The sequence below is a fragment of the Durio zibethinus genome, chromosome 8, assembly GCF_047325235.1.
Source record: "Durio zibethinus cultivar Kanyao isolate XHJ-2024 chromosome 8, ASM4732523v1, whole genome shotgun sequence".
NCBI lineage: Eukaryota > Viridiplantae > Streptophyta > Magnoliopsida > Malvales > Malvaceae > Durio > Durio zibethinus.
The window spans coordinates 24317124-24343503 of record NC_143169.1 but is presented as its reverse complement, the minus strand read 5'-3'; the positions used below and the strand labels follow the sequence as shown (position 1 = coordinate 24343503).

The window sequence follows — 26380 nt, the reverse complement described above, 5'->3', positions numbered from 1 at the left end:
ATCATTCCTAACTTCAAGATTAACCAAAATCCATCACAATTCAATTATAAATAAAGATATTTAAGTATCATTCAAAACATAAAATACTTTCATTCTTTTCTAATTTATGTATTTTTTTTTATCGATCTTTGATTTAAATATCAAAACATAAATATTAATATTACTTTTCACCTTTATTTTAATCGTTTTCTTTTTTTTTTTTATTGGTTTCATAATTTTATCCCTAACAGGTCAACTCGACGCAAACAAATGTATGGTATGATGCATGCTTCAGCTATCGAATGAAAAGCTAAGTTTTGTATTGTCATCTCTGTTTAAGTATTATCATGCTTTAAATATTATAAAAAAAGGGATTATCATGCTTTATATTGAGCTTATGTTTTGTCGTTGTCTCGAATATGCTTTTGCAAAGACAAAAAGAATTATAAATTTAATTATGTTAATTTATATAATTATTTTAAGAGATAATATTTAATAAATCTGAATTTTAAATCCTATAATTATAAATTTTTTATTAAAAAAACAAAGAGCAACCAAACCTATATATATATATATATATATATTTATTTATTTATTTATCATCAAACTATGAAAACTCTTTTATAAAAAAATGAAAAACAAAGAGCAACCAAATCAGGCTAAATTCTCTTTACCCTTTTTCATTTTAGTGAAACCACTTTAATAATTAAATGTTGTATACAAACAAGAATAAAAGATTTAAGCATCCTTGACGAGCAAGGATACCCATCCAACGTTTTTTAATGCTTATTCCATCAGATTTAGTCATTAGTAAGTTTATAGCATATTCTAGATTCTATACATCCGATGATGGATTGTTGTCTTTTAACTTTATTTTTCTGTGTTCCATCAATTTAAACTAGAAACTTTGGAGCATCAAAGAATGTAAGATCATGGAAAGATATGTTATAGTTTGAAAAATCTGTAAAAAAAAAACCAATTCATGCTCTGAGAATTGTCTTAACAATATCCAAGAACAGCGTGTTTATATTCCTTGAATCTTTTGTACCGAGTATTACTTAAAAATGGATACTCATTTTTCTTGCAAAAGATATTAACTTACGAAAACACTGTTCAAAATTATAGTTTTGATGAAGATGAAGTTTATCTGCCTTTGCCTGCTTGCTAACATAATAAATCAACGCCTGACTAACAATCTTGAACTCAATTTCTATCCACAGGGTGTTACAACAAGGTGGAAACTACTTACATCTTTGAATTCGCTCATCAAAATTGCCATGACTCTCCAACAGCACCACCTAACATTATTTTTTTTTTTCCTAAAATGAGTTAGAGCTTAGAAGCCCAGTTCACTGGCTCTCTCCTTCTCAAACGTCTCAAAGTACTGATATATGATTCTCATGGGCTCACGGCAAGCAATATTCCAGTCCCGGAACCAATTGCTCTCATGAAATCAGCTAAGACTGTTAGCGAACCGGTGCACATTCCGCCAAATGCAGCTGCAGTTGGTATGTAGCGGTTCAGTTCCTTCTGCAGATTTGAATCTCTATGTCCAGGCATCACCATTTGTTGTTCCTGCAAAGATGCAGGGAAAACAGGAAACTTAGAGAAATCAGAAACACATCCAGTAAACAACTTGAGTTTTGGCCTTAGAAAACTCTCTTCATTAAGTTCTGGATATCCAAAGCACTAGAAGATCAAATTAACCATTTTTAAAAGGCAACAAGGACACGTAAATCAAAAGAACAAATAAGCATTGACATAATTCAATCACATATTAGGCAAAAACTTGGAGAAAACATGATCCATGAAGTCTTCACTTCATGCACGATGCAAACAAACAAGACTAAAAAGAATAAGAACTCTTACAGGCTTCCTGATACAAGACTGAAATCCCAATTTTTACAAATAAAAACATATGGTAATGCCTAATGGAGAAGGACAACAAATAGAAACAGATGGATGAGATAGAAAAACTTATCATAAAAGGTTACCTTGAGCTGGTGAACCGCGTCTGCAGCAGAAGAACCAGAAACTTCAATCCAAGTTTTTGAAAACAAGGCACATGCTGAAAGCATGAACACCGAATAAAACAGAGCATGGAAGGGTTTAGCTGCCATGTCTGCCAACCTGGAGGAAAAATCAGAAAAACCAGGCATCATATGATGAAGAGAAAATAGCAAATAAATGAAAAACAAGCATGCTGAGTGTGATAAAGATGGAAGAGAAACAAGATCGAACCTTGCAGGTGCAGTTGTCACGCCCTGGGCAGGCGCGCTAGGCACATCAGGCGCACCAACACGCGCACCCGGGATTGAAGCCTGCACACCAGGCGCACTGGCGGGAGTTTGTGTGCAAGGCCTTGGAGGGAAGGCCAGAACACCCGCACAGCCTGCAGGCCAGCCCGCACGGCCAAGGCCTAGCCTGCATGATGCCCGCACAAATCCAGAAAGGCCCAAGAGGGGAGATGTGCAACAGTATCTTCTAGAAGCCCTCAAGATCAACAAGAGCCTTCTAACAGATTTGGTTGACCCATAGAATCAAGAGATAGAATCCTGATTGATTGTAATCTTTGTAATTCCTTGATTTTAACCTTGATTCCAGGGATTTAGCCATAAGTGTAGCTGAGAGCCTCAACTATAAATAGAGGGCTGCTCCACCCTCATTTGTACATCATCATACACACTTCTGTTTCAGTAATACAGAGCATATTTTCAGCAATTCTCTTGTTCTTCTGTTTCTCTCAAACTTGCGCATTCTGCCCTTCTCAATGTTCTAGTGCCCGCACGCTTGTGTTTTAGGCTGACTTAGGCTAGAGGGAGGTGATTCCAGGCCTAAGCCCACATAGATTCTAAGTCTAAGGTTGGAGCCCGTGACAGTAGGTATCAGAGCAGTTCGATTGTGCGTGTTTGTGTTGTGCATGTTAGATCACAGTCAAGGAGATGCATCCCAGAGTGACGTTGCCAGCCAACAACCAGAGGCCCAAGAGCAAGGGCGTTGAAGAGGCAAGAAAGCCAATTCGAGAGACATCTGGTCTACCATGGATGGGAGGCTGGCCAAGGTAGAGGTGACCATGGGCGACATGAGGGAGAAGCTTGATGAGGTAAAGGCTCACGTTGAAGCGCTAGACTCCATGGGGGAGGAGCTCTATGGTGAGCTACAAATTGCTCTCAACAAAGGCATGGATGCAATCACCCAAAGGAACGAGGCCTCTGAGGCTGTGGTGGAAACCATGTGCGATGGCATGGAGGCCATGAACAAGAGAATAGAGGAGCTCACCAGCGAGCTCGTTGCATGCAAGATTGCAATTAGGAATGGCATGTTTGCTAGAACGTCTAAGTCCATGATGGATGTTCCCAAACCGAAAGAGTTCAAGGGGACGAGGGCGGCCAAGGAAGTAGACAACTACCTATGAGGTAGAGTAGTACTTCCAGGCCATGGGCATGCAAGACGAGGCGATCAAGGTAAGCACCGCTACTATGTATCTTACTGATGTGGGCTTATTGTGGTGAAGGCGCAAGTGTGATGATGTAAGGCGTGAGAGCGCCAAGATTAGAACATGGGCAGAGTTCTAAAAGGAGTTCAGGGAGCAATTTTACCCGGAGTATGCCGATAATGAGACGCGAGCAAAGTTGCGCAGGCTGAGCCAGCAAGGGGACATAAGGGAGTATATCCAGAAATTCTCTGAACTGATGCTACAAATCTCGGGTCTAAGCGAGAAGAATGTCCTGTTTGCTTTCATGGATAGGCTGAAGCCATGGGTGAAGCATGAGCTACAAGGGAGGGTAGTTCATAACTTGGCTAAAGCCATGACTACTATTGAGTCCTTGATAGAGTTTAGACCACTGAACAAGTTCGAGTCTTCCAAGCCCAAAGGTAAGGGCAAAGATGAGAGGGATCGGAAGAAGCAATCCAAGGGTAGGGGCCGTGACCGATAGTCCAAGGATAGGGATCGAGAGCATTCAGACAAGGATGGCGCGAGGAAGCCACCAGCAGGCAAGTGGAAAGCAAAGGGAGAGCGAGAGCTACTCGCATGCTACCTATGTAGAAGGAGCCACATAGCATGCAATTGCCCACAGAAGGGCAAGCTAGCTGTTGTAGACAAGGAGTCTGATGAGGAGCCAGAGGCAGGGGCAGCAAAGCTTGGATCGTTGGTGCTCAATGCTGTCCAAAGTAAGGGAAGCCGCAAGCCAAAGGGCTTGATGTTTGCGGATCTGATGGTTGCAGGTTAGAAGGTGAGCGCACTGGTGGACACAAGTGCCTCACACTTGTTTATTTCAGGTGATGGAGCCTAGAAGCTTGGACTGAAGGTGCAGAAAGGGACTGGTACCATTAAAATGGTGAACTCCAAGGAGGTTCCAGCCATTGGAGTAGCGCGGGGAGTGGAGTTGCAGCTTGGAGACTAGAAAGGCAATAAGACCATTGAGGTAATACCCCTTGAGGCCTGAGTTTGTGATTGAGTTGGATTTCCTTGTTCGGATTAACGCCCTCTTTGTGCCTTTTGCCAATTGCATTTGCATCTTGGATGCACGGTGCCAATGCCTAGTACCATTGAAGAGAGGGTCCGGAGTTGGGTCGAGGGTGGTGTCAGCCATCCAATTTGCCAAGGCGGTAAGCAAAGAGGAAGACACCTTCTTGGCAGCCTTGAAGTATGAGGAGCCAAGGGAGAAGGAGACCGAGTCACCCTTGGAGGTGCTAAAGGTGTTGAAGTCCTTTAGCGATGTGATGCCCGCAAAGCTGCCTAGCCAGCTACCACCTAAAAGGGAGGTGGACCAAAAGATCGAGCTGGTGCCCGAGGCCAAGTCACCAGCTAAAGCCCCTTACCAAATGTCCCCACCAGAGTTGGAGGAGTTAAGGAAGCAGCTTAAGGAGTTAGTTGATGCTGGCTTCATCAGGCCATCAAAGGCACCATATGGTGCACCGGTTCTATTCCAGCGCAAGCATAATGGGTCATTGCGGCTGTGCATAGACTACCGAGCTTTGAACAAGCTGACCGTTAAGAACAAGTACCCTATCCCACTCATTGCAGACTTGTTCGACCAACTTGGGAGCGCAAGGTGGTTCACCAAGCTGGATTTGAGGTCGGGCTACTACCAAGTTAGGATCGCAGAGGGAGATGAGCCCAAGTCAGCACGTGTCACTCGGTATGGTTCGTATGAGTTCTTGGTCATGCCATTCGGACTCACGAATGCCCCAGCAACATTCTGCACCCTTATGAACAAGGTACTTCAGTCGTTCCTTGATCGGTTTGTTGTGGTTTATTTGGGTGACATTGTGATCTACAGCCAGACTTTGGGAGAGCATGTAGACCACTTGAGGCGAGTGTTCGAGGTGTTGCGAGCGCACAAGTTGTTTGTCAAGAGGGAGAGGTGCTCGTTTACCTAGCATGAGATCCCATTCCTAGGCCACATAGTGGGAGGTGGCAGGATACGCATGGATGAAGGCAAGGTGCGCGCCATCCTAGAGTGGGAATGGCCAGCCAAGGTCACGGAGTTGAGGTCATTCCATGGGCTGGTTAACTACTACAGGCGTTTCATCAAAGGCCACTCAGCCATAGCCACACCATTGACTGACTTGCTCAAGAAAGGGAAAAGCATGGGAGTGAAGCGCAGGGTGCCAGGGAGCCTTTGATAGGTTGAAGCAAGCTGTGACCAAGGAGCCAGTCTTGGCCTTGCCAGACCATGCCAAGCTGTATGAGGTGCATACAGACGCATCAAACTTTGCCATAGGGGGCGTGTTGAAGTCTGATGCAGGAGGGACATCCAGTTGCGTTCGCGAGCAGAAAGTTGAACGAGACTGAACGCGAGTACACGGTCCAAGAGAAAGAGATGACTGCAATGGTGCACTACTTGCGCACTTGGCACCATTACCTGTTGGGCTCGAGGTTCGTGGTTAGGACGAACAATGTGACGACCAACTACTTCCAAACGCAGAAGAAGCCGTCCCTCAAGCAGGCGAGATGGCAAGATTTTCTTACGGAATTTGATTTCCAGATGGAGTACAAGCCAGGGTGGGCGAACCTGGTGGCAGACGCCCTGAGCAGGAAGGCTAACCTTGCTGCCATTAGCCAACCAGAGGGGTCATTGGTTCCGCGCATCAAGGATGGACTTGCGCATGATCCTACAGCCAAGGCTCTTATGGAGTACGCCCAGCAAGGTAAGACTAGACGGTTTTAGGTGTAGGATAGTTTGTTGTACACCAGGGGCAATAGACTGTTTGTGCCGCAATATGGAAAGCACCGCAGGGAAGTTTTGCAAGAGTGCCATGATTCAAGGTAGGCTGGACATCCAGGAGTGAGCCGCACCTTGGCGTTGCTAAAGGACTAGTACTACTGGCTGCACATTAGGAACGATGTGGAGGCCTATGTGAAGACTTGTCTTGTGTGCCAACAGGACAAGGTGGAGCCCAAGAAGCCAGGTGGTCTCTTATAGCCATTGCCAGTGCCAGAGCCAGAGCGACCATGGGAAAGTGTTTCTCTGGACCTTATAGTAGGTCTACCCAAGGCAGAGGGGTTTGGAAGCCTCATGGTAGTGGTGGATAGGTTTTCCAAGTATGGAATCTTCATTCTAGCAACCAAGGAGTGCCCAGCCGAAGAGGTAGCTCGATTGTTCCTGAAGAACGTGGTTAAGTATTGAGGAGTGCCAATGATCATTGTTAGTGATCGGGACGGGCGTTTCACAGGCAGGTTCTGGATTAGTTGTTCAAGCTGTTGGGGTCAGACTTGAACTTTTCCACCTGCATGCATCCGCAGACCGATGGGCAGACAGCACGTGTGAATGGACTATTGGAGGTCTACCTCAGGCACTATGTGAGTGCCACACAAAGGGACTGGCCAAAGTTGCTAAATGTTGCGCAGTTTTCTTACAACCTGCAAAGCAGCGAGGCAACGAACCAGAGCCCATTCGAGGTTGTGATAGGTCAACAACCACTAACACTCGGTTTGATTGCTGCAGGTTATACAGGGCCGAATCCAGCAGCATACAAGTTTGCTAAGGCTTGGCAGGAGCAGGCTAACTTGTCCAAAGTCTGTCTACACAAGGCGGCAAAGAGGTCGAAGAAGTGGGCAGACCAGAATAGGCGGGACGTGCAATTCTAGGTAGGAGACTTGGTTTTGGTGAAGCTGCATCCCATTGTGCGCCACAGGGGGCTGCACAAAGGCCTAGTCCGCAGGTATGAGGGACCTTTCCGAGTAGTCAAGAGGGTAGGCAAGGTTGCCTACAAGCTGGATATACCACCCAAGTCGAGGGTACACCCGGTGTTCCATGTAAGCATGCTCAAGCTGTTCCATGAAAATGCGGGAGATCCAAGACGGGCAGAGTCAAAGCGTGCGCCATTGGGAGTAAGGGCCTCATATGAGAAGGAGGTCCACAGCATCATAGCTGACTGAGAGGTGAGACAGAAGAACTACCAACCAAGACATGAGTACTTGGTGCGCTGGAAGGGACTTCCAGACAGTGAGGCAAGTTGAGAACCAGCAGAGGACTTATGGCAATTTGGGGACCAGATCAGGCAGTACCATGCAGAGGATGCAATGAGGGCGTTGCGCAATCAGGTGGGGGAGAATGTCACGCCCTGGGCGAGCGCGCCAGGCACATTAGGCGCACTAGCATGCGCACCCTAGGTTGAAGCCCGCACACCAGGCGCACTGGCGGGAGTTTGTGCGTAAGGCCTTGAAGGGAAAGCCAAAATGCCCGCACAGCCTGTAGGCCAGCCCGCAAGGCCAAGGCCTGGCCTACATGATGCCCGCACCACATCCAGAAGGGCCCAAGAGGGGAGATGAGCGAGGGGATCTTCTAGAAGCCCTTAGGATCAGCAGGAGCCTTCTGGCAGATTTAGTTGACCCTTAGAATCAAGAGATAGAATCCTGATTGATTGTAATATTTGTAATTTCTTGATTTTAGCCTTGATTCCAGGGATTTAGCCATAAGTGTAGCTGGGAGCCTCAACTATAAATAAAGGGCTGCTCCACCCTCATTTGTACATCCTCATACACACTTCTGTTTCAGTAATACAGAGCATATTTTCAGCAATTATCTTGTTCTTCTGTTTCTCTCAAACTTGCGCATTTTGCCCTTCCTATTGTTCTAGTGCTTGCACGCTTGTGTTTTAGGTTGACTTAGGCTAGAAAGAGGTGATTCCAAGCCTAAGGCCGTACGGATTCTGAGTCTAAGGTGAGAGCCGTCACACAGTAACGTACTATGCTAGCAGGCCAACAGGAATAAACTGACCACCTGAATATTCAGATTCCTTCCACTTGCCCAACAGATTCACAAAGAAGTTACCACTGTACCTCCTGTACAGCAACTGCACAAAATTAAACAGTGTTATAGGAGTACAACATTAACAGTAGCCTTTTTCATATTTAACTTTCATATAGAGTATAAGAGGTAACAGGGAGATGAATTAAAGATTTGAAACAAGAGCAGATTGCAGGATGATAGGCATGTTGGAGGTGTAGAATAGCTTAATGGGATATGACCCTTGTTGTCCATGAGCATTTTTTTATCTTACAGGCAAAACCACACAGAAACCTTGGAAGTAGAAAAGAATAAGGAAGATCAATACTGTAGCAAGTAAATTTGTAACATTTGGAAGATTCTGCCAATTGAAAGCCTTGCAAAGTGCTCGAACTTTGTCCAACCTAGTTATCATTAGATGGAATATAGCAATGACAGCACCTTCAAATTCAGCTCCTCAAACACTGTTGATAGTTGTAGGACTAAAGGCTTTCCAGAATATGTTTTCACTGCACAATCAAAATAGGATTTAGGATAGTCATGTACTGGAATACATATCAGTTGAGTCAAAAATGGAAAACAATGTGATAACATACCAGATATTGGTGGCTATGAAAAGGGAGATCCCAGAGCCCAAACCATATCCCTTCTGGAGAAGTTCATCCAGGCAGATCACAATGATGCCAGCAAAGCAAAGTTGAATAATAATAAGAATAGCATTCCCAACACCGAGCTGACTGACACTGCCATACATACCAGACAGTACATATGCCACTGCCTCATCCACAGCAATCAGGATGCCCAACAACTTTTGAGCCCCATTTCTGTAAAGCACACATAAAAGCTCAAAAGATTATAATATGCACATAGAAATCATAAAGGATAGATAAAATATGGTCTGAGCTATCACAAGCAATTACCAAACCAGTAAGGCACAAAAAACATCAATAGCATAAATATTGCTACATGTTATAAAAGAGAAAATAGCTGTTTATCTAATCCAACTATAGAAAAAAAATGAAGTATAATCCCAAGTTCCATAACATTACCACGGTTCGGTGCAAGAATAACACACATCCAATAGAATGGATCAACACCTGTCGTAGAATGTATGCCATAAAGTGGGAGCTGGCTGCAGAGCAGAAAGATGAAAAGGAAGATGACAGTGTAGATGACCTTCTCTCTAAGGGGAACTTTCCTGTCAGCACTCTGAACCTCTGGCAGAAATGAAAGGAATGGTCTAACCAGATGCAGCACTCTGAACCCTCCTCCCATATTGACTATTCGGAACTGAACTATGCCACCAATTCAGCAATTGTTCGTTAGTTAAGGAACTGGCAACAAATATAATGCATTTAAGAGCAGAACCGGAAAAGAAAAGAGGTGTATATGAACAGATTGTAATCAGGCCAGAGTAACCACAGCTATCATTGATAATCAGAATCAAGAAAAAGCAAATTTCCATGAATTCTGCTAGAGTTGAAACATTATCCTAAATTTCAGAAAATAATTCGAAACCCGAATATATGATTCCTTGGATAATTAGTATCCTACTTGACCTCAATCTATAAATCATTCATTCAATTCTTACAATCAGAGCAATGATTACATAGAAAGAAGCAAGCATGCATAAGTTCTGAAAAACCGTTCTTATACTCTGCCATATTTGCATACCAAGTGCAAGAAGAAATATGCGAGGAACCCATGAGGTAAAGGTTAAATGTGGATGCCTTGATAAAAGAAATAAATTTAAAATTTTAAAATCAAACAATCAATAAAGATACAGTTGAAGCGCTCATCACATTATTAACCAGTATGAATTTGGCAGCAGACTGATTAATTCAATCTAAAATTAAAGTCAACAGTAATGAACTAAGCTCTCATCCATATTAATTACCAGTAAGACTACAATTATGTTTAGCATCCATTCAACCATTAATCATTAACTATTGAATCACATCAAAACACAACATCATGATTACGATTTTTTTAAACTGATCGGTTCAAATCAGATAAATTAAAAAGAAAAACCGAAATAAACTCACACTTATTTACAGATCAACCAAAATAACAACAGATCTACAACTTTATAAAGTAATCATTTTGTAAATGCAAATCCAGATCACGAATTATCTCATTTTCCAGAAAAAAAATTTCTCAATAAACAGAAAGAAAATGACTTGAAAAAGAATGATAAGAAAACAAAAGGAAAAACAAAAATAGAGAGAATCGGAGACATACGATAAGGATTGAGGATCAGACCAACAGTCAAATAAGGGGTCCGAATAGATATAATTCGAGTAAAGTTCACATAGAAAATGTTTCGGATTTTTCAAAAGAGAAGGCCCAGTGCTGGGTTCCAATTGCAAGAGAAAAAAAAAATCTGCTGCATTTTATCCGATAGCGACTTACCACGTGTATCCGAGACTCTTTAAATGTTTTGATTTGATTTGATTATATTATAAAATTTTCAAATTTAGTTGATTTAATTTTTATATTTTTTTAAATTGGTACGATAAAAATTAAATTTTATTGATTTGATTTATTTTTTTTTAATTTTTAATCTTATTTTTAATATAATTAAATAAATTTAAATTAAAATAATTATTTTATTTTATAAAAATTTAAAATACATACAAAAATTAATAACAATTATAATTTAACTCAATTTTTTAAATTTAATTTTTTATTCAAATTTAATATATATATATATTTAATATTTAAATTTAATATAAATAAATAATAAAATCAATTCTAATCAAACTAAAAATTATAATTTTAAATCAATTTTTTGTTTTTTTTTTTTTTAATTTTACCTTGCTTTGCATTGCAAAAATCCACGAAACTTGCAATCAAACATGGGATCGTTCAAAAGGGCAAAAACAAAGGAAAAGTTTGAAACATTATTAGTGAGTCGAATTATACAATGTTGGTAAAAAGTCACTTCTTTACAACTATATCATTCCAACGACAACGGCAAAAATTTAACACATGGGTTACTTTTTGGTACCATATTTCAATAAAAAAAATCCTTAATTTAAAACATACTCCATAATTAAAATCTTCAATTGGGGATGGGAACCAAAGAAAATCAAATCAAACACTTTTTTTTTTTTCAAGATTTCTACAAAATGAATTTGCATGCTCGGACGAACGGACACGCCAATATATTGGCATCATGTCCTGTTTCCATAGATGTGTGTTTCTGAGTTCTTGTCGGTAACAGATCTTACTGACCCCCTTTCTTTCTCTAAAAATATACTTTGTACATTTGTAGTAACACACGGAACACTTCAAAAATACTGCACTCTCTCTTTCTTTAAATTCTTTCAGGAGCTCTGTGTATCTCTCTGTGTGTCTTATGAAAAGAAAGAACTCTGTTTCTTTCTCTGTTTTTTTTTTTAATTTTTTTCGTGGGACTATCGTTTTCTTTTGAAAGAGTGCCCAGGATTGTTAGTGAAAGAACATGTGAAGTGGGGTGGCGACAAAGAGAGAGAGAGAGAGAGAGAGAGAGAGAGAGAGAGATCTATGGGGGGTTCTGAATGATAGGAATGGTTCATTTTGCTTTTGGGGGTTTATCAGGTGAATGCAGTTTCCTGTTCCTCTTTGCCTTATTTCTCTTTTTGCTTGCTCTTTTTTAGGACGTTGAAATCATGGGTTATTAGTCTCCAGCTTTCCTTTTTTTCTCTACTGCCCATTTCTTTTCCAAAGCTATAATCTTTGAGGGATTGAAAGCTACAAGATTGAAAATAGTTTCTTTTGGCTTAGATTTATTTTGTTCTATTATTTGTTTTTGCATGTTTCAAGTTCTGGGTTTTGTGCCTTTAATCTCATGCATAGAAGTTGGAAACTTTTCTTACAAAGAGCTCTTCTTGCTTCCTTGTGGAGTTAGGTTGCAGCTTCGGGGTTTCAAGCTTGAATTTTTGGAAGTTTGCCTGCTTGGCTTTCTAATCTATTGCTGTTACTTACTTTTTGTTTTGTACTTGTAGATTGTCTTTATGTATGATGGCTAGCATCAAGGGCTTGTTGTGTTTGATGGGAAATTTTCAAGTTTGTGGCTTAATCATCTCAAATTGGGTTGCCCTTGTAAATAAATGCTTTGTTTTTGAGGAAAGATCTGTGAGAGCTTCAAGTTTGGTAGTTAAGACAGTTTTGCTGAATAATCTGTAGGATGCGAGGAATTTTGGTGCTTTTTAATAGCCATAAAAAAGAGAGATTTGGGGCGTGCGAGATTAATGAAAATGCAATATATTTTGGTATGTTTCTTTAAGTTAAAAAAGATTCTGCAATCAAACACATTAATTCTCTGATCATGACAAGAGCTGTTCCAGATAGGATACTCAAGGATGTGAATGCTGATATCAGCGATCATCTAAACAACCATATTCATTTGACTAATTGTATCCACCTGAAGAACCATATGCATACGCATAGCCCTATATTGGCAGAGGGATCACTTATGAGGGACCTTATAGTCCTTCAAAGATCACAATCCCTCAGGGACCCTTCTGCCAGTCCTCCTTCTTGTCACTCACCTAAGTTGCCTTCTGTTGTTGATTTGCTTTCGAAGAAGGGTGATAAGGATGCTGTCTGGGAGGGGAAAAGATCTGCGGGCACTGAGAGGCAGAGGGATGGAAGAAGGATTTCAGTAAACTCACCTCCTTTAGCTAATTTGGCAACTTCAAAAGTTGCTTCAGGCGAAGCTAGTAGGGTCAATGAAGGGGTGCCAGCAGTTAGTAAACGTAGTAGTAAGAGTGGAGCTAGAGATAGTAGAAGAATTAGGAGAGAAGAATTTAGTTGGAGAAGTAATAGGACTGATCTTTTCGGTGACAATAAGGAGCAGGATGGTAAGGATTTGCCTCCCGATGCTATCTTGGGTAATTCCAGACTGGAAGATGGCAATAGTAAAAAACAAAAAGGGAAGCAAGCACAAGGCATTCGAATTATGCCTCTATCTGAGCAGTTGAATTACCTGCCCCTGGATAGTGATGATGTAGCATCCTCAAATGTCCACCTTCGTGGGAGGCATATTAGTACAGAGAAAACTGGTAGGGAACCTGAAATCAGCATCCGTGGTTGTTCAAGTGGATTAAACAGGGTGAAAAGACACAAGTTTCGAGGGGCAAGAAGAGTGAGGGCTGCGCCTTCTTCTAGAGAGTTTGGAGGTCAGAATGAGTTGTCCATGGCTTCTAATTCATTTGCTCAGGGTTCAGTGTGTCCAAAGTATGGTGTGGAAGAGGAAGAAAATGAATATGAAGAGCAAAATGTCACTAAAGCCCCTAGAAATGGGTGTGGGATCCCCTTTAATTGGTCAAGAATTCATGACAGGGGTAAAACTTTCCTTGACATTGCAGGAAGGAGTTTTTCCTGTGGTTTATCAGACTCTAGACTAAGGAAAGGTGTGGCAGGTTCTCATGGAAGAAATGCTCCCGAAATGCCTATGGAATCTGATCAATCAAGCTTATCAGCAAAATACAATGCAGAGGCACTGCCTCTTCTAACTGAGGCATCTGGATCTCAGGACAGCAAAGAGAATGCTGGTTGGGTGAATGACTATTCAGGGGAGCTAGGTATATTTGCTGATAATTTATTGAAGCGCAATGTTGATTCTGATCTTGCTTCTGAAGCTAGATCTGGTGACCAACACAAGTTATGCGGGAACCTCCGTGGCAGGCACCAAAATCTGACACAAAAATACATGCCAAGAACTTTTGGAGACCTTGTCGGACAAAATTTGGTATCACAAGCCCTTTCTAACGCTGTCATGAAAAGGAAGGTCGGATTGCTATATGTCTTTTATGGACCTCATGGAACAGGAAAAACTTCCTGTGCTTGGATATTTGCCAGAGCTTTGAATTGTCAGTCACTTGAACAACCCAAACCTTGTGGCTTTTGCAATTCTTGTATTTCACATGACATGGGTAAGACTCCAAATATAAGGGAAGTTGGTTCCATCAGTAATTTTGACTTTGAGAGTATTATGGATCTACTTGATAATATGATAATCTCTCAGCTATCTTCACAGTACAGAGTTTTAATATTTGACAACTGTGATACTTTGTCCCCTGATTGTTGGAGTGCCATATCAAAGGTCATTGATCGAGTCCCCAAACGTGTGGTTTTTATTCTTGTCAGTTCAAGTCTTGATATTCTGCCTCATATGATCATGTCCAGGTGTCAGAAATTTTTTTTCCCGAAACTGAAGGATGCAGATATCATTTATGCTTTACAGTGGATTGCATCCAGAGAGGACGTTGAAATTGAGAAAGATGCACTAAAACTGATTGCATCTCGATCAGAGGGATCGCTGAGGGATGCAGAGATGACACTTGAGCAGCTAAGTTTGCTTGGGCAGAGAATCTCTGTTCCTCTGGTTCAGGAACTGGTGTGTCTTCATAACCTAATTAGAACATGGTATAATAATTGATATCACCATGCACTGGTTAATATTTTGGCTTTCAAATAGTTCGCTTTGAAAAATGCTCTCTGGTTGCTTCCTTAATCCAGCAGTCTCCTTATATTGCTTCAAATAATTAAATGTTCATTGTATATTCCAGTTGAATTATTCTTCTAGGTGTTGTCACTATTGCTGTGCCTATTTACTCGACTTTTTACTTGATCTAATCCAGTTGTTCTTTTATTTTGTTGACTTGAGCTTTGATACATGCTCTTATAATTCTAAATTCTCTATATCATCGTTTTACTTGTGATTTCTCAAACAGAAGACAAGGGTGGTTTTGGCTTCTTTTCTTATTTAATTTAAATTTTGATTCACATTATGAATCTTTATTCAATCTTTTTCACCTAGATAAGTGTGGCTGTCTTAAATGACAGTCTTTTCTGAATATTTTGGGCTGCAATTTATAGTTTTTCCCCTTATTTATGATTTTGTTATAATCAAAGTTACTTCTGCATTTGATCTTTTTATTTTTTGGTTTTTTTTGTTGGATACGTCTAACCTGGGTAAGTAGTGACACCCATGTCCCCAAGTTGAGAAAAGTAAACAAAGATGACAAAGATTTATGTAATCAGCTAATATTCTGCATACTATTGCTCTAAATTTTATGGATCTGATTTGCAGGTTGGGCTTATCTCTGATGAAAAGCTGGTGGATCTTCTTGATCTAGCATTATCTGCAGACACAGTAAACACTGTAAAGAGTTTGAGGGTGATAATGGAAACTGGTGTGGATCCTTTAGCTTTGATGTCACAGCTTGCTACAGTGATAACTGATATTCTTGCTGGCATTTATGATTTCTCTAAAGAAAAGCATAAAAGGAAGTTTTTTCGAAGACAGCCATGTGAGTCTTAAAAGAGAAAAAGTTTTATTTAGTTTACAGTTACTAAACCACCCATTTCCTCTTGAGTTCCAGTAGTAATTGTGTGTGTGTATATATATATATATATATATATATATATATATATTATGCTTCCCCTAAAGTTTCATATTTGCATATCTTACTTGGTGTGACTCTTTTATTCTTATTATATTTTTAATATATTTGTACCATCTTTTATATTTTTCAATCCTTTTTTGGCTCATCAACCTTTTGCCTTGTGAAATTCTGTGACTCTTAGATTGCAGCCTAGTAGAAAAACAAACAAACAAATAAATGAATAGACAAATACTCATTGACTCTTTTTGTGTTTAAATATTTATCTTTCTTCCAAACTGATAGAACGGATTTATGCAATCCAGTGTCCAAAGAAGATATGGAGAAACTACGCAAAGCTTTGAAAACGTTATCTGAGGCTGAAAAACAACTGAGGATGTCAAATGATAAACTCACATGGCTAACTGCTGCTTTGCTTCAGCTTGCTTCTGATCAGCAGTATATGTTGCCTGTTTCTTCTGCTGACACTAGTTCTCATCATAGTCCCTTGCCTCTAAATGATGTGGGTGGAAGAGATACAACCAGGAAAGGTGGTGAGCCTGTTGAGCTTGGTAATAACTCGAGAGGGCTGTCAACAAATGCTAGGTTGGAAAATCTCCATGCTGGAAGTTCAGGGGATTTTGAAACTGGTAACATGAAAGGTATAAATTTAGATAGGAAGAGACGTGCTGTGGCTAGGATGGCTCCTCAGCAAACATCCATAGTCTCTGCTGATTTGATCAGGGTTACTGGGGGGCAGACTGTAGTAAAAAACCGTAAGGGAATCGAAGAAATTTGGTTGGAGGTGCTTGAGAAGATTCAAGTTAGTAGTCTAAAAGAGTTTTTGTATCAAGAAGGAAAGCTGATGTCTGTCAGTTTTGGTGCAGGTACATCCTAGTGTGCTTTATGCACGTGCCTTGAACATACAGCTATAACATACTTTTAAATGAGAATTGTTGCCAGCTACTTAAATTACTAGGAACAAGAAATTTTAGCAACTTGAAGCCATAATGCATCGGCCATTGGCATTTAATGGTTCTATGGAATTTAATATTCGTGGCCAAGGCAGAATAAGTTGTCCCAAAAATTGATTTCAAGTGTTCTTTCTCATCTAGATGGTGGCTTCATGAGCCTCCATCCAAGTTTTGCATATTAAGTAGACTCAAAATTTGTTCTTTTTTTCCCTCTATATTTACAAAGATTTCTTGTTATTAATATCACCTCTATCAGCAGCACTTAGAAATGTTATTATAATTTTACTTGAAATGAGACATTGCAGAAATAATGCTTCTCCTGTGCTTAGTAATTATAGGTGTCTCCTCCCTTTAATTGAGTGTGCTTTTCTTTCAGCTCCGGCTGTACAATTGATGTTCAGTTCACAAATGACCAAATATAAGGCAGAGAAATTTGGGAAGCATATTTTACAAGCGTTTGAGTCTGTTCTTGGTTCTCCTGTGACAATTGAAATTAGATGTGAGGTGAAGAAAGATGCCAGAGCTGGCATTCGTGGACTTCTTGTTTCACCAGCTTCCAGGGATGGTCCATCTCAGATGGTCATGGATCCAGAGTCTAATTCTGGAAATGTGATGCCTAGGGCAGGTTTTGACAATATTAGCAAAAGGGTTATGAGAGGTAGAGATGCCATGGTCAGCTCTCACACTCGGCTGTTGCACTCCGAATCTCTTGAAGCAGGAAGGAGTGAAATTGTTGAAATACCAGCTTCTCCAAACGAAGCCAAGGTTAATGAACATGCTGACAACATAGTATCTAACAGAAGAGATTCAAGGGTAGCTGATGCTGCAGCTTATAGGAAATCAACATTGGCATCTAGCTCAGGAAGACGGAAACTTGGGGAACTAAGTCAGAGTCAGAGCATTGTTAGAAGTAAGGTGTCCCTTGCACATGTACTTCAGCAAGCAGAAGGATGTACACAGCGAAATGGATGGTCAAAGCGCAAAGCAGTTTCCATTGCTGAGAAGCTTGAACAGCAGAACCTGTATGTATATCTGGTTCCACTATAAATTCTCCAATTATGTCAGCTTCTGTTTTATGGGTTGGAGTTGCTTGATAAATTGTTAAGCAGCTGAATCTCTTGTTTGATTATCAAAACTATGGTAGGAAATGTTGGGTAATCCTTGTATATTTTTACACTTTTTATTCATGTCCCTCAATGAACTTAAATTAGTTATTATTCACTGAAGGATCACACTATGATGAAAAATTAGTATACACTGGAATTTAATCATTTTCTGCCGTCTTAAACTAAGAATTGACTTCGTATTTGTAAATTTCAGGAGATTGGAACCTAGGTCGAGAAGCTTGCTTTGCTGGAAAGCATCTAGAGTAACCCGTCGGAAGGTTATTAATCTTATATCTAATCTTCTTAAATTGGCATTATTCTGATGAAAACAAGTGATCATTTGTTCCAACTTTTCTTCCTCTTCTAACCTTCGATAATTTTACTCTGTCCCGCAGCTCCCACGCTGGAGGATTAGGACACGAAGACCGCATTCATTATTGAAGCTTGTCTCCTGTGGTAAATGTCTCTCTTCTAAATCTCCTAGGTAAGACGAGAAAAATTTTGGTTGGCTGTGCATGACTTAATTGAATTCATATTACATTTGTAATTAGCTATTTTCTTGCCGTTTACAAGGTCAATACAATCTGCGAAATCTTTTTCCTGGAATAAATGTATATAGTTCTTTTCAATGAGAAAATATAGGTACGAAATTGGATAGTGAATTTTTACTATCTTTATGCAATCATTAATGTTTTGTTAGGCCTTCTTCCACTTCTTCCACTTCCATCCAGAAAAGATTGATTTCAACCTATTATGGTTGGATGTGGATTTGATTTCCACGATCAATAGCACTTATCCATCAGTTCATGATAAATACATACATAATTAAATTGATATCATGGTTTCAAAAGAATGATTTGCATGTCAATATGGATGATGTTTACATATTCCTGAACAACTTGTTTGACGACCAAAGCTTGACCTCATACCAGTGATTGGAGTTTCTGATCGGAGTTGATTTCGAACTCATAAACTATGCATCCCAAAACAAGTCTAACAAGATGTGGCAGGGGAATTGGGCTTACCCTTGAAGATGGCTAATCAGGGTCCAAAAATCGAACGATCCCACGACCCAAATCCTTAGCCTTATGTTAAGGACATCAGTTTCGGTTGTTCCAAACGTTCAATCTTCATATCAAACAAAACAAGTTGTGTAGAAACATTTTTAAAGCATTTTCAGAGTTCACATTTTATGTCTGAAAACGATTTGAATGAAAAAAACTAATATACAGTCCCTAAACCCCATCTTACTTTAAACTAAAACTTTGAAAGATATATTATAAAAAACTCAGAATTCAATTTCCTTGATTGAACCCTTTTTTACTCCATGCAACCATTTCAAAGCTACCATTTTTTTCACGCTTGAAAATGATGTTTGAACTTTGAACCCTAAATCCCCAAAAAATAAAAGATAAAAAGAAAACTCGCTTTCTTTTCCATGGAGTCCATCCCATTTATTAAGTACTAGCATTTTTTGACTTGGGGCTGTCTAGCAACGTAACTATGAATCACAGCTTTGAAACTTGTAGAGGTCGGCTTGTTTGAATCCGGAAAACCAAAAAGAAAAAAAAAAGCACCCCCCATTGCAGCTCGTCTTTTCTCAATACCAAACTTGTATTTCTTCATAGCAAGTCCAAGGTACTTGTTCCCATTCCACAAAATTATTCTCCGCATCATTAATATCTTTGAATGAATCTTTCGACATTCAAGTTCACACACCAGAATAATATTCTTTCTGTATAATTTCCATTTTCCAGCTATACAAACATAGAACGAATCCAATTCATTTGAGACCAACTTGACTTTAGCAAGCTTAATAAAAATAAATATAATAATTTAAAATATAATATTATAATAAAACATTACGATGTAAAAATAAGATAAAAAAATAATATGATTTAAAATTTCAAAAAAAATTAAAAATATATTTTATGAATTCAAATTAACACGTAATGTGATATACAAAATTTAATATTTTATATTCTATGAATAAAAAAATCATCAAGTGTATTAAAAAATGTATTAAGACTTCGGACATTTAATTTAATAATTAATACGTAAAATAATTATTGAACTAAAAAAATATTTAATGATTAGTAACTTAAAATTTGAGGTTTGGGGAAAGAGCGTACAAACCGGTGTGTGTCATTGTCGAAAGTCCAAACATTGCTTTGATTTGTCTTTTTACTGTTGACCGCACTCTATACGTGGCGTGATCGTAACCGACAAAATCATCAGCAACTTGACGATGTGGCTTCCAACTTGCGATCGCGGGCAACGGTATGGACTATGTAGAGTACACGTGGAGACTATAGTTCAACAATGACGGTTGAGCCAGCTATATCACGGATTGACACGAAGCGCTTGATGCAAGACTTCCGTGTTTTCCTTTCCTTTTTCTATTCAATGGCAAAAAACAATAGAAATTTTGGCGATGATTATGAACAAAGATCAATTTAAAATGGCATTTTTCGATTTGGGACGCGTTTTCACACCATTTTATCACCGCTTTGTTTTATTATCTAAATAAATTTTTAGATTAAGAACGACCATTAAATGAAACGAAAATGTTAACAAGATTTTTTGTTATAATGTTTTCTTTATTTCATCCGATGTATATAATAAAACATAAATATATAATATATTTAAATGCATGTACCTAATTTCAAATAATTATTATGGCTTGCGTAATTGGTAATTGAGTAACACGAAAGAAAGTATTTTTGTTTTTATCTTATAAAAATATATTTTAAATTGACGTAATTATTTATATTTTAAAATTAATTTTAATATATAATCGATATAAAATTTATAATTTTTTTTTAAAATTATAAAATTTTTTTCACTCCGATAAAATGTTTATTATTGTTGGTAATACGTAATTAATTGTGAGATTTATAATTTATTTTTAAGATCTTTTTTAGTGATATATAGTTAATATTTTAGTATCAATTTGTGATATATTATTTGATTAAATTTTATAATTTTATTTTATAAAAAATATTTTATAAATTAAAAATAATATAAATATTTATTTTTTAAAATCAACTTTAACATGCAAATCTATATGATATTCATCATTTCTTTTTAGAACCACGATACCCCGCATGGCTTGTCAAATGAACCAAAAACGGAAAATAGAGGTTTGGCCAAAACTATTGAAATAGCTGGTTTCGTGCATTCCAACACAAAACCGGCTGTTAAGCCTAGTGGAATTGTCCATTTCATTCAAGTCGTGGGGGTTGGGGTTACCTTAGAAGTTAGGATAAGAGTGTAGGCAAAATCTTAAAATTAGAAATTTTATCAGTTTCTGGAAATTTCTGACTAGAAAGGCAAAGGACATCTTCATTCTTCCATCCAAAGGCAACCACATATTCATTATGGTCATTTATTTTCTCTAGGCTTAAGTTTCATATAATCGGATGAGTAGGTAGCGGTCGTCTGCTCAAATTTCATTTCCCCATCAAGCCATATGAAAATGAGTTCTTCTTCTCACCAACCAAATTTAATAAGAGTTTAGATTTCATCATACTTTTAATACAATATAATTAAATTTATTGTATAAATTTTATTATAAATTTTTTTAATAATAATAATTATTATTATTATTATTTTTTTAATTTTATAATCCATTTAAATAAATTTTTATAAATTTTCATTAATTTTCAAAATAAAAGTTGATGGCATGTTCCAACTTCCAACTTTAACTTCCCATCCATTTAATTTACACTGTCACTTCAATTTCTTTTACCCTTTTTCATATGATTTTAAAATTACACCGTTTTTCACTTTTATCGACAGTGGTTAAGGGGTGACATTCTAAATTTTGTCCTAATTTTTTTTTTTTTTACACAATTAAATCATTAAGTCTGAACGTGCCCTTTTTTTGAACTTCTTGCTTTGCGTCTGTTTTGAGTGTTGGATTTGCCTTTTAAGAGGTCAACTTGCCGTAATTGTTAGTCAAAGTGAAATTTTTTCTTTGTGTATGCCAGATGGATGTTGGCAGGCAACTACAAGGATAATAAAGCTAACCCTCTTCTTGTAATGACTCCAAAGTCCACGCGCCTAAAAGTCGCGTGGGCCCAGTGCGGTTTTTTTTGGGTCAACCCTTGAAGGCTGAAGCAAGTCTTATATCCATTTTTGGCTTTGCTTTAAATGGCAAATGAAATGTAATCATACTCTGCCAGCAGAGATTCAATTGTAGTTCTCCTAATAAAAAATTAGTAATAATAAAAGGATTTGGAAATTAATAGAAAAAGTTTCCCCTTTTTAGGGTAATAAATTTTTTTTTGGTAAAAAAAATTTAAAAATGATACATTATTCAATTTTTTGAATTAAAATAAGATATGTTATATTTAATAATTTAAAATTAATAATTATAAATTATGTATTAGAGATAATTTAATAAATAATTATTAATAAAATTTAAATTTAAAATTTTTTCGTAAAAAAAACGAATCTTAATCAATTAAATTAATTATTTATTGATATAAATTTATTTTTATGATATTAGGCTAGTAACAAATATTCACATTCACAAACATGAATAATTTTAATAGATGCTATTATATTTTTTATTTGCAAAAATTGAAATGTCTATGGTTTATTATTTGAAAATAATTCTTCTTCTGTTTCATTTTTTTATTTTTTTAATATTTAATATTTTATTTTTTATATTTTAAAATTATTTTTATGATTATTTTTAATTTTTTGACATTAAAAATCATACAGTTTTAATTTAATAAAAAATTTAAAATTTAAAATTAAATATATTAAAATAATTTTTTTTATAAAAATTAATATATAACAAACATTTTGAGAGGAAAACAATATCATTAGTTGGAATGATGTTTTATTTAAATATTTTTTGGGATTTCGACTAAAATCAAGTATAGGAATGAGGCTTTAAGATTATAATATTTCAATTCAAATTATACTTTAATTAATTTATATAATTTCAAAAAATAACATTAAGTAAAATTTAAAATTAACTTTTATTTTTTTTTCATATTATGATTTTTCATAAAAAAAATTATTTTATTATAAAAGTGGAATATGATGATTTATGCATGTTAAAGTAAAACTAGTTATCCAATAGAAATTGCCAAATGTCAAATGCCAACAACATTGTAAAGCCAAACTTCTACAAACAGCCGGCAAGGAACAAGAAACAAGTCTAACCAGACAAAGTGCCTCACTCGTTATTCTTTAACGTCCCCAAAGTCCAAATCCTGGAAAAATTTAAACCCCCCGATTGAAAAAGTACCGTCCTTAATGGTTTACGAAGCCTACTTTTACAAACCAACTGGTAAGATAACCAAAGTTGTACGCATTTAAAAAACCACTGTTTAAACAGTAGAGTAGAAGAAAAGAGAAAGGCAACGAGTGGACAAGAATCTGGATGATTATCCGTCAAAGCCATACAAGTCATTTTCACAGCAACTGCATTGAATTTTTTACAGAGAGAAAAAAACTCAAAGGAAAAAGGAGTTGAAGAAAGAGGAAATATAAAAAAGAAAGAGCTGTTCATGGAAAATTCATGCCCTTTTTCCTTCCCCTTCCTAGACGCGGATTTGGTGTTACACAAATCTTCTCTCTCTTGAAAGAATGCCCCTTTTTTTGCCTTTCACTAATATAAAAATGAAGCTTGTTTTTGGTTGAAGACCAAATCTTGCTATCATTTGTATACAGCATCCTTTGCAGATTCAACCAACAACCCAGAACTAGAATAAGGCTAAAAAATCTTGGGTATTTTTTTTTTTTTCATTTTCTTTTTCTTTGGCTTCTCATTTCATTTGTTTGTTGCAGATCTAATTCTGTTTTAGCCAGAGTTGGTTCCCTTAAGACCCTTGTTTTAGAATTCAACTTTGGAGTTTATTAACCATGGCAACAGCGGCTATATTCTCTTCTCTTAGGAGGAGAAGATTGCCGTCTTTAGAGGCTTTCTTGGCTCCCGTTGACTTAACAGATGTAGCTCTTGTTCAAACCCTGGCAAACATTTCATCTGAGCTTGTCTCTTGCTTTTCCAACAAAGCTTTCTTCTTTCAGCGAAGAAATTCTCGATCTTTGATTAGAAAGATGGAAATTCTCGTTGTTCTGTTGGAGTCTTTGAGGGATTCAGGATCAGGGTCCATGTCCATGTCAAGCCTGCCTTCAACAGCCATATTGTGCTTCAATGAGGTCTATTTGTTGCTATATAGGTCAAAGATACTACTTGATTATTGTGCTCAATCCGGTAAGTTGTGGCTTTTGCTCCAAAACGATTCAATTTCAGGCTATTTCCATGACTTGAATCAAGAAATCTCTACCCTTTTGGATGTTTTTCCAATAAAAGATGTTGAATTGAGTGATGATGTCAGGGAACAAGTTGAGCTGTTGCAAAAGCAGGCTAGGAACGCAAAATTGTATGTTGATAAAAGTGATGAGAATTTAAGGGTTACGTTCTTTTCATTTCTTAATGAGTTTGGGAATGGGAGGATACCAAATCTTGTGGAATTAAGGTTGTTCTTTGTGGAGAGATTGGGGATTAGGGATGCCAAAAGTTGTAGGTGTGAAATTGAGTTTCTAGAGGAGCAGATTGTGAATCACGAGGGAGATATTGTACCTACGGCTTCTGTGCTTAATGGATTTGTTGCAATTACCAGATATTTTAGGTTTTTACTATTTGGTTTTGAGGAAGATGGGGTGCAGTTGTCTTTTGGGAATCAAAAGAAACCAAGAAAAGGTTTGATTATTCGTGAGATTGCTGATACGTTTTTAACTATTCCTAAGGACTTTTGTTGTCCAATATCTTGGGACTTGATGAGAGATCCGGTGATAATTTCGACAGGGCAGACTTATGACCGGAGTTCGATAGTTAGGTGGATGGAGGAAGGGCATTGTACTTGTCCAAAGACAGGGCAAACGCTCATCCATACTCGCCTTGTTCCTAATCGAACTTTGAGGAACTTGATCATGCAGTGGTGTACCGCTCATGGTGTTCCATATGATCCTCCAGAGAACACAGATGCATCTGCAGAGTCTTTTGCTGCAGCTTTGCCGATCAAAGCAGCAACTGAAGCCAATAAAGCAACAGCAACACTTCTTATTCAACAACTAGCGAATGGATCTCAGGGAGCTCAGACTATTGCTGCTCGTGAGATTCGCTTGTTGGCTAAAACAGGTAAGGAAAACCGTGCTTTTATTGCTGAGGCTGGGGCGATACCACACTTACGGAGGTTGCTGTCATCTTCAAGCCCTGTTGCTCAAGAGAATTCTGTTACTGCAATGCTGAATTTATCCATTTATGATAAAAACAAAAGTCGAATTATGGATGAGGATGGCTGTCTAAGATCAATTGTTGAAGTCTTGAGACTTGGGCTCACAACAGAGGCTAGGGAAAATGCTGCAGCAACATTGTTCAGCCTCTCTGCAGTTCATGACTATAAAAAGAGAATAGCAGATCAGGAAGGGGCTGTTGAAGCCTTAGCTGGTTTGTTGAGAGTGGGGACCCCAAGAGGGAAGAAGGATGCTGTGACTGCTTTATTTAATTTGTCCACTCACACGGACAATTGTGCAAGAATGATAGAGGCTGGAGCTGTTACAGCACTCGTAGGAGGTTTGGGAAATGAAGGCGTTGCAGAGGAAGCAGCAGGTGCATTGGCCTTAATAATCAGGCAGCCAATTGGGGCGGAAGCAGTGGGGAAGGAGGAAAACGCAGTGGCAGGGTTAATAGCAATGATGAGATGTGGAACACCAAGAGGGAAAGAGAATGCAGTTTGTGCATTGCTTGAGTTGTGCCGCAGTGGTGGGGCTGCTGCAACTGAAAGAGTGCTTAAGGCCCCTGCATTGGCTGGTTTACTTCAGTCTCTGTTGTTTACAGGTACAAAGCGGGCAAGAAGAAAGGCTGCGTCACTTGCTAGAGTGTTTCAGAGGTGTGAGAATGCTCCCTTGCATTTTGGTGGATTGGGTGTTGGATACGCATTAGCAGGCAACTCAACTACAAACAATTCAAGATTCGCCGGTGATGTGTCAGTGCCTATGTCCATTTCAGTGTTGTAATGGCAACATCACCTTGTGGTGTTGTCCTTCTCGCCTATATAAGTCCCCATTTTTTGTTGGTAATATATTTTACAAATTCTTTCATTGAAATTTCAGATGATGAGAAAAAAAAAATTTATAGAAATGAGATACCTGATCTGTTGTGGGAGAATGATAGAAGTGTTGTCCAGCAATGTAGCTTGATCATACATGTAATGGCTGGTGAATTAGATCTCAATGATACAATGATACTGAAAAAGACTTACAATTTCATGACAAAATAGCACTTAAAGCAGCTTTAATCTGCATTTTGCTAACTAGTTTCATGCATCAAATGCTTGTCGCACGTGGAAACTAAAATTGTTTGATTTGGAATGTTCCATTTGCCAAAGGTACAGGATGATTCTTATCAAAAACATTAAGTCATTTTATTGGTGGCTTCTTTTGTACCATCCCATTGTCTGACCTTCAATTTGTGATTTTTCTCCATATTTTTGCAGCAAACAAATAGGTTAACATAAGAAAGTTATTAAAATAGCTTCCTGGTCCCAGTTTTAATATAATAGGACGCGAAAGAGCTTTACTACAAAATCTTGTTTACGCCTTAAAATTGGGTTGTTTGAGTTTGAAGATGTGGATTCTTCCACAGAAAGCGAGAAAACAGTGGCAACTAAGCCTCCAAACTCTTGCTG

The 26380-nt window shown here is 38.1% G+C and overlaps 1 protein-coding gene and 2 pseudogenes across 4 annotated transcripts; 2 read left to right on the top strand and 1 right to left on the bottom strand.

The window, feature by feature from the left end:
• Positions 1 to 1283: 1283 nt before the first annotated feature.
• LOC111278469 (uncharacterized) lies at positions 1284 to 10152 on the bottom strand (annotated as a pseudogene). Its single transcript, XR_016344211.1, has 12 exons — positions 10114 to 10152; positions 9986 to 10048; positions 9808 to 9873; positions 9462 to 9708; positions 9292 to 9348; positions 9127 to 9178; positions 8813 to 9040; positions 8375 to 8725; positions 8167 to 8287; positions 6330 to 6340; positions 1974 to 2109; positions 1284 to 1554 (listed from the first exon to the last, which is right to left on the bottom strand). The product of XR_016344211.1 is annotated as an uncharacterized LOC111278469 (transcript).
• A 1050-nt stretch (positions 10153 to 11202) lies between these two features.
• LOC111278123 (protein STICHEL-like 3) lies at positions 11203 to 18368 on the top strand. Of its 2 annotated transcripts, none has more exons than XM_022864627.2 (7): positions 11203 to 11435; positions 12206 to 14601; positions 15298 to 15517; positions 15916 to 16476; positions 16940 to 17585; positions 17884 to 17947; positions 18065 to 18368. In XM_022864627.2, exons 2-7 carry the CDS (start codon positions 12529 to 12531, stop codon positions 18155 to 18157), a joined length of 3657 nt encoding a protein of 1218 aa, XP_022720362.2. In that variant the 5' UTR covers positions 11203 to 11435; positions 12206 to 12528; the 3' UTR covers positions 18158 to 18368. The 2 variants fall into 2 exon arrangements, with proteins under 2 accessions (XP_022720362.2, XP_022720361.2); XM_022864626.2 differs by having other exon boundaries at positions 11203 to 11798.
• Positions 18369 to 22852: 4484 nt separating this feature from the next.
• Positions 22853 to 25799, top strand: LOC111278120 (U-box domain-containing protein 17 pseudogene; annotated as a pseudogene). The gene has a single exon (XR_016344122.1). The product of XR_016344122.1 is annotated as a U-box domain-containing protein 17 pseudogene (transcript).
• Positions 25800 to 26380: the final 581 nt, after the last annotated feature.